This window comes from Setaria viridis, chromosome 7, assembly GCF_005286985.2.
Source record: "Setaria viridis chromosome 7, Setaria_viridis_v4.0, whole genome shotgun sequence".
In the NCBI taxonomy this organism is placed as follows: Eukaryota; Viridiplantae; Streptophyta; class Magnoliopsida; order Poales; family Poaceae; genus Setaria; species Setaria viridis.
In genome coordinates, this window is record NC_048269.2 from 24,650,323 (window position 1) to 24,660,732 (window position 10,410).

The 10,410-nt window shown below is 45.4% G+C and overlaps 3 protein-coding genes across 6 annotated transcripts; 2 read left to right on the top strand and 1 right to left on the bottom strand.

The window, feature by feature from the left end:
* The first annotated feature begins 475 nt into the window (after window positions 1-475).
* LOC117863635 (uncharacterized) lies at window positions 476-4,701 on the top strand. 4 transcript variants are annotated; one of them, XM_034747436.2, is made up of 12 exons: window positions 477-946; window positions 1,341-1,474; window positions 1,770-2,047; window positions 2,152-2,223; window positions 2,319-2,377; window positions 2,461-2,596; window positions 2,770-2,866; window positions 2,964-3,030; window positions 3,463-3,651; window positions 3,780-3,934; window positions 4,169-4,270; window positions 4,347-4,701. In XM_034747436.2, the coding sequence occupies exons 3-12, from the start codon at window positions 1,792-1,794 to the stop codon at window positions 4,456-4,458; spliced, it is 1,245 nt and encodes a 414-aa protein (XP_034603327.1). In that variant the 5' UTR covers window positions 477-946; window positions 1,341-1,474; window positions 1,770-1,791; the 3' UTR covers window positions 4,459-4,701. The 4 variants fall into 4 exon arrangements, with proteins under 4 accessions (XP_034603328.1, XP_034603327.1, XP_034603326.1 ...); XM_034747435.2 differs by having other exon boundaries at window positions 477-816; XM_034747437.2 differs by lacking the exon at window positions 1,341-1,474 and having other exon boundaries at window positions 476-816.
* Window positions 4,702-4,871: 170 nt separating this feature from the next.
* LOC117863636 (mitochondrial tricarboxylate transporter 1) lies at window positions 4,872-7,518 on the bottom strand. Its single transcript, XM_034747438.2, has 6 exons — window positions 7,347-7,518; window positions 7,171-7,249; window positions 6,523-6,618; window positions 5,705-6,221; window positions 5,452-5,587; window positions 4,872-5,310 (listed from the first exon to the last, which is right to left on the bottom strand). Exons 1-6 carry the CDS (start codon window positions 7,470-7,472, stop codon window positions 5,122-5,124), a joined length of 1,143 nt encoding a protein of 380 aa, XP_034603329.1. The 5' UTR covers window positions 7,473-7,518; the 3' UTR covers window positions 4,872-5,121.
* Window positions 7,519-7,748: 230 nt separating this feature from the next.
* On the top strand, window positions 7,749-10,410 carry LOC117863637 (mitochondrial intermembrane space import and assembly protein 40 homolog). Its single transcript, XM_034747439.1, has 4 exons — window positions 7,749-8,002; window positions 8,825-8,859; window positions 8,977-9,102; window positions 9,920-10,410. The coding sequence occupies exons 1-4, from the start codon at window positions 7,879-7,881 to the stop codon at window positions 10,088-10,090; spliced, it is 456 nt and encodes a 151-aa protein (XP_034603330.1). The 5' UTR covers window positions 7,749-7,878; the 3' UTR covers window positions 10,091-10,410.

The window sequence follows — 10,410 nt, forward strand, 5'->3', positions numbered from 1 at the left end:
CATCAGTGTGTTATGCACACACAATTGAAACAGTCGTTATCTATGATAATTCAAACTTGAAAACCACAAGTTAGAACACGCCACCACTTTCTCTTCCAAATGGATAACGAATCCTCCATTTCAATGAGGTATTTTGGAGTGAATTCAGCCTGAACCTTGTCTCGACGTCTGCTGTTCCAAAATTCTCAGAGTGAAGGACCAAAAGGGAAAACGTAGACGAAATGTCCGCCTGCCTTGACACTCCGGTCAAGCCTTTCTTTCTCCCTTTACACGAGAGTTTCAACATGTACGATCAGATGATGATATTCGCAGCCGGGGGACCGACATCTGTTATTCTATTCCGGACAGGCGACACAGCCATACAGGTGTCTCGATACATTATTTCAGAGCAAGGAACCCCCCGGTAGTTCACGTGATAATCCTCTCCCCATCGGCCATCGTTCCGTGCAGGCCGGGGGGATCACAGGTTCGTCTCGCTCTCGCAGGCACCAGTAGGAGAGAGTCCCCGGCTCGGGAGCCGCAGCCAATCCAGCCATGACTCACCATGAGATCTTTTCTCCGCGGGTTCCGTGCAGGCTGACCAGCTGTGCGCTTCATAATTGAGAGGGCCAGATTGCATTCGCATCAGCGCAAAACCTTGCCCCTTTAAATAGACACAGGTCATCTCAGTCTCAACCCTGTAGGCTTCTCTCCTCTCCTCTCTCTCTCCTCTCCCTCTCTCTCCCTCTCTGACTTCTTCCTCCGGGAGTCCAGCTCACCAGGAGGAAGAAGTTCCATTGCCTTCTTCGCTCATCTGCCTGCGTCCACACTCGAACAGTTGAGTCGTTCTTCCCCTCCCAAATCCCCATTGTTTTATCTCCTGGCGTTCTAGAACCGTAAGTACCTGCGCTCGGCGGCAAGAAGCAGCAAGCGCGGGGTGACGTTCCCCGCGTCGTCAAAGGATTAGGTGGCTCCTCGTTTTCCCCTGGATTTCGCAGCTCGATTTCACGATCTTTGGGATAGCCTTTTTCAATGTATTTTATCATTTCAATATGGCGGCAGAGGCATTGCTCGATCGATCGCGTACCGGTAGCACTAGCTAGCGCAGGCATCCCCTGGTGTTTTCTTTTGAGTTTTTTTTTTGGGTTTCCGATGGCACAACTTGCCGCCGATCCACAAAAAAACAACGCCTTTTCGGGGCGAAAAGTATGCCAATTTGGCCGTACGTTACGCCAAGTTGCACTCCTGTTCCGATGTTGATTACTGGTCCCCCCCTGCGAACGTTTTAAAGGATAAGAGCTGCTTCGTCTCGCTCACTTGTGTTCGTCGTGGTTTATTTCTTCGGTTGTGCGCGCGTGCAGAGACTGCAGAGACGGGGAGCGGAGGTAGTAGTGGTGGCGGTGGCCCTTGCTGGGTGGAGGTGGAGGCTTCGATTCGGGCGGTGGCTCGTGGCCTGACGAATCCCGGAAAGGCCGCCGGAAAGGGGAGGACAAAGGTGGGAGAGCTTTTATTGGTTTCTTTCCTGTTCTTGTTCGATGGTGCTCTCTCTGATTGGTTTGTGCTCGCGTACAAGTTACAATCTTCCGCGCTATCCTTTCTGCCCGAACATTTCTTTCAAAAATATCCCTTTTACTGCAAGAGTTTCCACGATCCTCGTTTCCGTTTCTGCCGTAGATTCTTAGTGCAGTTAATTTCTTTCATCTTCTTGAATCCGCGATGTGGTTTGTTGAATTGTTGTTGAGTTGCTGATGTCGTTTTTGTTGCTGGTCGTGAATTCGCGACGCTCGCAGGTAAACAGGCCGCTGTGAAGCCATGGGGTGCGGGGCGTCGAGCCAGAAGGACGCCGCCGGCGGGCCCCGGAGACGGCCGGGGAGCGTCGGCGACGTGGTCGTGTTCCTCCCGGGCCTCCGGGTGCCGAGGAGCGTCGACCTCGCCCAGGCGCTCGGCGGGCGCCTGGACAGGAGCATTGTGGAGCGGCTGTCGGCTCTGAGAGCGCGCGTCGTCGAGATGGCAATGCAAGAGTCGGCGGTGGCGCTGAAGCCGAGGCGGAGGGCGGCGGCACGGCACGGTGTGTAGGGGAGGGGGTGGTGGTACAGCGCCTGAATTGGTAGCTAGTTTTGTCTGCAAGCGGAGAAGACTTCACAGAGCTGACCTGGGTTTGCTTCCCTGCAGGATCTAGTACAGCCAATCTCCTACAGGCTCTTGAAGAATACTTGCCCGTTCTGCTAGGATTGGTAAAAGAAGGTGAGGAACTGCTGCAGTAATCTGGTGGTCTGTTCGTGTTTCAGTTCACAATTTCATTTTGGTGTTCTGATTCATCCAGCATGCAAAATGTGCAGGTAGTATGTTGAGGCACGCCGTGCAATTCACTTGGACTAACCAAGAGGATAATGCTGAGGTATGTCCAGCCCTGAATATGGCGAACTCATTGCTGTTTTGTTGCTCCTAAGCTGTATGTTAAATCAACTTTCCATATATCAGGAGACGGCCATGGCAGATGCCTGGTACGAGGTGCTGTCCGTGTTGCATTTGATGGCCATGGTCTGCTTGCTGCAGGCCAACACCCTGCTTCTCCCCAGGTCATACGGCGATGGCTATGCACCAAGAGTTTCTGAAGGTGCTACAACTGTGAACTGTACATCCGAAGTGTCCTTGTCCTAGAGACTGTTGTTCCAAGTTTGTGCTTTTAAACTAGGTTCATAGAAAATATAACGACCTGTTGTGCATTGAAGTATTTCCATCTATAGTGTTCATGTGCTGATATGGCGACAAATTTCCAATGTGCTACAGAGAGCAGAAGGGTCACTGTTGATGTTTTCTTGAAGGCAGCTGGATACTTAGACTGTGCAATTCGGCATGTACTTCCACAGATTCCACCGGAACTAAGGTTCTGTACACCTTGGGTAGCTTTCTGGTAGTGTTAGGCATCCATTCGAATTTTAAAACATCTGCTGAAACATTCCCCTTCAATATATGGATCACAGGAGGCAACTTCCAGTAGACCTCGTTGAAGGAAATCTCAAAGCTTTAAGCCTGCAAGCTCTGGGTCAGGTAGTGTCTTCTCAACTTGGAAAATTGGATTTTTTTTTGAACAACTTCTTAAATGGTTCCACAATATAAATCTACAGTCCATTTAAAAAATATTTCCGATGAGAATACTGGACATATGCTTAGAAAGAAAAGAAAAGAAAAGAAAAGAGCACAGAAGATATTATGCCTGCATGTGATTTTGAACGATATATTTCCTATTACTGCTGAAGCAGCATGTATTGAATAGCACAATTTTATACTTCTTAAGTTGCAATTTGTTGCTGGGAACAGCCTAAGAAACCTAGTACTAGCATTCTATTTATCATGGTTTATCAAATCTACACTTTGACATGTCTGATACATTAGTCCTATTATTATCTGTACTCTTGCTAGCCAATACATTTGATATTAGATATTTCATTTTTTTTCCTGAACATTGGTTTCTTTCTACAGGGGGTGGACATGCAGCTTGGTTTGGCTATCGATAGTCCAAAGGCCACTTTAGCAGTAAAACGGCGCTTAGCCTGTGAAATGATCAAGTATTGGCAACATGTTCAGGAAAGCATTCCAGATCTTCCTGGCTCTGATGGATGGGGGAAAAAGCACCGGCTGTTTGTCAAGTGGAAATATGTTGAAGCAAAGGTATATACCTCGTCTCAAACTCTCAATCAAAGAGACTAAATTTCATCAGATTACATAGCTTTTGATCTCTAATGTATGATATTTGAAGCATTCATACTGTCTGACATCTATTTACATGTTTATCTCAGGCTGCAGCATACTATTTTCATGGTTTGATTCTTGATGAGGGAAATACAGAGAAATCCCACGGAATGGCAATAGCCGCACTTCAAGCTTCAGAAGAATTTCTGAAAGAAAGCAAAAGGGTTTCGGAAGCCTTCCATGCAACTCCTCCAACATCGAGGTAGAGCATTGCGCCTGCACCCCCCTCCCCCCCCCCCCCCCCCCCCCCCCCCCCACACACACACACACACTTCACTCCTCACCATATTTTGTTTTTTTTTATTTTAAAATTTTCACATTTGCCAAGATAAGGGTGCTCGATAATCTGTTTGAGGAACAGCTGTTGCTGTGATTTGTAATAACTAATAACACATTCATAGTAAGGGAGACTGAAGTTCATACCTGTACTTTGCAGGAGCCCTACTCCATTCGGAACAGCAAAATATATGTTTGACAAGATCCCAAAAGATGCTTCAAGCAAGGTCCGAATCAACCAGGACCTGTATACCCAAGAAAAGTAAGAACCATCAGCACTGAAACATACTGGAATTGCGAATCCCATGTACTAATGTGTCATTATGGGGAATTTGCAGGGTCATAGGAACTCCGCCTCCCTTACCAGATTTTGCATTGGCGCTAACACCTGAAGACTATGATCTTCCTCCATTAGATCCACTTTGGAACAAAGAAGACAGACGTCATTAGGTGTATATGCAACAGAATGGTTTCTTCAGACGAAAAGCTTGGCGTTAGAGAGAAACAAGAAGCACCAAGATCTGCCATGCGAAAGCTGAGCATGGTAAAAGTGTACAAAGTATGTTTGAACCAAATTTCGTATCAAAAAAAAATCCAACCAATTGTTAGGAAGGCCTGAAGATAATCTGAAGAGCATTGTACAGGCGATTTTTCTTCTGATAAGGGAAATGCTTTGTCAAAGGGTTCATTTAACATTCTCGATCCTGATTCCTGATGTTCCTGATGCTTGCATTTTCTCGACAAGGGCATAGCTTTGGGCCCGTTCTGATTTATGTGTGGTCCCTCAATAGCTTTGCCAGATTCAATGATATTTCAAGAACTGTAACCTTCAGAGTTTCATAATTTGATTGGGAACCAGCCTGGGACCAAAAGTGGCAGCTTTCAACTTGTATTTCATAATGTCTGTCATAAACGTTTGCATTGGCATCTTAAAACGTGCCTTGGAACAATCAGTTCCAATCAAGCAAATTTACATGATATGAGCAAGATTGTCACATAATCAGGGTGCCCCAAAGAGTTACCCCTTTCCTATCATTTAGGGAACGAAAATGTCAACAAATCATGATTTTTCATATGAAAAAAAAGATATCTCATATGATCTATTCATGCCATCTATGAGATGTAATCTACTGCTAGATAGTATGACCCGACTAATACAAATGATGCAATCCCACTATGGGCCATTCGTAGTCCGATGCCACGGAACAGAACATTCCTATCAGCAGGAGATATCCCTGTCTTTCTCTCTATCCACGTTCCTGGTGCTTTCCACTTAAGAAACTTCCTCTCCATTGCGATATACTGAAAAAAAAAGGAAAAATAGGTACAAGGAGATAACATAAACAAGGTGTATCACAAATAGGAAAGAATGCAACGTCCAATTTGGAGGCAATTACACACGCAAAAGGAGGATAGACTATACAAAGCACGGACAGCCTGTACCTTAGGCACAACCGTACATTCTGAACGACTTTTTGCAGTATCAAACGTATGTGAAGCAGCAGCTGCAACTGCTCCTGCAAAGCCTGCAGCAACACTAGAAGCAAAAGGGTGTACAGGGCCTGCGTCTTCTATATTCCTGAGAAGAGACGGAAGGTTAGATACTTAGATAGACTAAAATGCCAGGGCATAAATATGGTTACCATGCTATCCCTATCTTTACTACAAATCAAATATGCTAACATGATTCCATTACCTAGGTTCAGGTTTCATATTAACTGCCTTCCAAGTGAGCATCGCTGTGTGTATGATTTGCCAAGTTGAAAAGAACATACCACCAAAGACACAGTCTCGAGCTATCCCTGGTCTAAGCCCTCTCCACAGTGCACCCCATCCTTCAAGTGATATCACTCTAGAAGGTAGCTGCACAGCAGATGGTAATGGGGGCTTCCCAGAGCCGGTAAGCATCCACGGGTGCTGCTTCAGGGCACCCAACATGTCGGGATGCTTTGGAGAAAGATCAGATAACAGACTCACGGTGCTGCTCCACACCCTCATGTCAGGAACATATCCAGGCAACAGCTTGGAAAGTAGTGGAAACGATTCTTGTGCAACATTTGCAGGGCCCATTGCTCTTGAAGGTATCACAGAACTAACTTGGTTTCGGAGTTTGAAGAGTTCAAATGGTGTGCAGAAAACAGCCTCTACAGCACCAGCAGCTATGCCAGCCAACAGAGCCTCAGAATAATAGACATAGTTGTCCTCCCTTCCATCTGCCAATACATATACAAGATGATAAACATTCACTAAATTTCACCACAAGTTGGACATGGAAAATTAAACAGGTTAAGCGGTGCTAGTAAATCATACGTAGATTAGGTCATCAGAAGATATATCGAATTATCAAGAAAGGGGTGCAATTTAAAAACAAACCGACGGTGGTAATAACAAAACAAAAGAAAAAAGCAATGTAACACAATGCTTGAGAGATAGACCGGCAATATAAATATTGATAACAAAGTGAACATAGAGCAAATTGTCGTAAACAATGAATTGTGGGAGAACATTCTTTACCTTTATAGAAGGCTGTTAAAAATTCATAGGTCCCAAAGCGTGCTCCCAACCCAGGAAGTTTTCCCATTATGGACCAACCGATGCCACTATAAAACCCTAAAAGGCATACAATGACTTATAAGATAATGGAATTAATTTCATACATGTTAAGTAACACATAACTAGACATGAAGCCATCCGACATGAACTGGAAAAGTTTATATAAAAATCAGGATTCATATGGCTTTCTACTACAATTTTCATTGAAGAAAGTTTCTAATGGAACAGGCACCCAACGAAACTTGGGGAAAATTTTGGTTGTGCATAAAGTGCTGACTCAAAGTTAGGACTTTAGATCTTCTAACAATTGGATTCATAGTTTCACACAGAATCCAGCATAACTATATTTATGTGAGGTCTTTCATTCTTTCTTTAGAATTGGTAGCTCTGTCACGTAGGCTCAACAATCAGCCGATTAAATCATGAGACGATTCTGGCCCTAGTATAACATGGAAGCTCAACATAATCAGCATACTAGCCTGCCAATTTCAACAGTTCACACATCTCGGTAGCAATGCAGATCAGGATGAAGCACAAGTACTCCAATCGCAATACACAGTCCCACTACCAAAGATATCTAGCAACTAAGCAGCCAACCCCCAATCGAACCTGCAGGGCCGGAGGCGGCCATGAGCCGGTCCACCACCTGGCGGAGCCCCATCTTCTGCTTCTTCCCCGCCGCGCCCAGCTGCAGAGGCAAGAAAACACCGCGCAGATGCCAAATCAGACCTTGAGAAAGCACCGGTACAGCAACACAAGGAGGGGAGGTGGGTGGGCGCGCTCGCCTGGATGAGGGTCTTGACCGTGTCGAGGGGGTGCACGGCGACGGTGGAGGCGCTGATCGCCGCCGCGCCGGCGGCCGCGTGGCCCGCGAACACGCTGTCCCCCAGCGGCTTGCCGCCTCCCACCATCGCGGCGGCTTGGAAGGCTCCTCCCGGAAATGGCGAAAAGCGGCGACGCGGAGGTTTAGGGGAACAACGGTGTGAGTGGTCTGAGGCCGCGGGTGACTGAATGGGGCCCAGTCACAAAAAGCAGCCCATCTCGTTCATGGGCGGAATGGCAGCTGGCCCATTGAGTTCCTGGTCCTGTCCCTCCCCATGACCCGAATCTTCGCACGATCGGACCGTGGGGCGCGCCGACGCGAGTCGAACTCGGGTCCAAGTTTTCTTCCGGCTTGGTGGTGCCGCCGGCTCGACTTGACCAACGCTCCCAGGTTCCAACTGACGCCGCCTCCCGGTCGCTCTCGCTGCCATTGGCCATTGCTGGGGTAGAGACCAGGTTGGCCGCCCCCTGCTCCCGCTCCCTCTGCGTATCTCCATGGGCCAAGGCCAGAGTCAGTCCGCCCCTCCGGCGGAGGAGCCTTCTCCGCCCGCCGTGGAGCCGTCCTCGCAGTCTCCTGCTCCTGCCCCGGCGTCCTCCTCCCTCGAGGCGCTCGCCGCAGGTATGATATACATCCGAAGCCCCGAATCTCATGTGTCTATGGCGTTTACCTCCTCCGTATACCGTGCTAGTTGAGTTGCAGTTGCGCTGGGTCTTCGCGTTCCTTGGATTTGTTGGAGCATTGGTTGAAGTGGGGAGCTCTTGGCTGGTAGCAGACTAGCAGTCGAATTTGATGGAATTTTTGGGTAGCCAGTGACGGGTAGGATTCTGGTACGAAAGTAGCAGGATGAGATCTTTCGTCAGTTCGTGTGATATTTTAGTATGCGATAATGTAGACTTTTTACTGATCACGATCTCTTAGGCTCGTACCAAATAATATTAGTATTCATTCATGCTGGAATTATGCTAATATAAACTGTTATTTAATGTCAATGATGTGGTAAGCTAAATAAGCAGGGGCCTGAAGCCTGATCCTTACTCTTGAGGAGCAAGCGAGTCATAGGCTAGGCTGCTATTCGACCAACGTGGCAATGTCTGTCCAGTATGACTAGCCTAATCGATTGATATTGTAGCTCTCTGAGAAGTTACAATATATACTTTGCTGTGGAAAAGTTGCAATAGGGCTTATGCCCAAAACCTAGGCTTCTCGAGGGTAACTGAAAGTATATGGTACAAAACCACAGTTCAGACTGTTGGCCCTAGGGTCCTAGTTCCAGGTACAAAACCATAATTCAACTCAAAAGGTTACTGCTACTGCAAACTCTAGTTCTCCTTACAGCTAGCAAATTTTCTTTTAGATGTGTATAACATAATTTTCTTCATTTGGGCTCCTTCTTAGCCATGTACTACATTGTTCTAATTAAGCATTTTAAAAATTGTGCAGAGGCAATGTCATTTGATGAGGGTGACACTGCGGAGGTATGTCACTTCCTCTTGCTTCTAGATAGATTCTTATACATCAGTCACCTATTTGCTTCACTATATCTTGGCACTCCGAGTGCCAGTGGTCAGTGAAATAGCATTTTGCTTGTGCAGTCAATTGATGAGAAGGTACAGAAAGCTCTGGAGTGTCCGTGTGTGGCTGATTTGAAAAATGGTCCTTGTGGAGGCCCATTTGTAGCTGCATTTTCCTGCTTCCTTAGGAGCACAGAAGAAGAGAAGGTTCATTTCTTTTTAGTTTTCTACAAGTTACTAAGTTGATTCAACTTAAGTCCACCTTATGCAAGTTATATTAAGTGCGTATGTATCAGGATGGTAGCACTTAATAAATGGCCTATGATTCAAAAGTTTATAAATGATGTTTTTTTTTTGTTAAAGCCTTAACATTTAGCTGGTGGAAATTAATAGTTATGATTTTATTGTTCTGTTGCTTGACATGTTTGTTTCTTATTTTTCCAATATCTGTGTGTTGTTTTGGTTTTCTTTCGAAAGTAATTCAACACAATTCTCTGTCTGCTATAGCGTGCGGTTTGAAATTTGTTGGCAAACTTGAAAGGTGCCCATGTTATTAGTTGACTCAATTGAGTAGAGGAAGATGTGTTCTCCAAGGGCGGGTTCCTATGATTCAAAAGATATAAACTGGTACCATTGTCAATTTAGTCAGACTACAATGCTGATGTAAGGCATTGTAAGGTGATTCTGTTTGATCAAAATCACTCATTGTGGTCTTGTGGATATCTCTTTACTTTTACATCAATAGAAAAACTATTTGTGTGCTTGTTCTTTACATCCAAAGACTTTGAAAACTATCAAGTGCTAACTGGTTGAACATAGTTACCTTCAATTGTTTCCTTTTCAAATTATGTCTGTTTATGTGTTTCTGTACTGTCTTACAAAACTTGGATCCTTCATTTGAAACTTCAAATATCATGCGTACGGGAATAACATTTGACCATGTGGCACCATTAACTGTTTGATTCATTTATGTCTCTTCCTATAAATTAACTAGCGCTAAAGTTTGCTATCTCTTCCTTTCCAGGGATCAGATTGTGTGAGCCCCTTTATCGCATTGCAGGACTGCATCAAAGCAAATCCAGAGGCATTTTCTAAGGAGATTTTGGAGGAAGAGGAGAATGATGAGGAAGCAGAGAAGTCCAACCTGAAAGTTAGAGCTCCAGCATGGTCTAGAGAATCCAAGCCCAAGGCTTGAGATTTCATGGAATTAACTGATGATACTGAGATTCATCCAGTTCATGCACTTCACCTTATTCCTTGTTCCTCTGATAAGTTCTTCAGTAGACAGTTGTAGATTGATTTCAGAGAGCAGAGAGCCAAAGAGGCATCTGAAATCCATCCGCAGAAATACATATACTTTGTATGGTAGAAATGCTCTGGTGTATTTCCTTTGCGAATATACACGTTACTTTGACCGGAAGCGACAAATTTGTAATCTATAAATAATTGGGAGTTGGGATTTGGAGTGCCATACGAGCAAGTAAAGTTTTGCGAAGAATCAGTTCCATGATGATA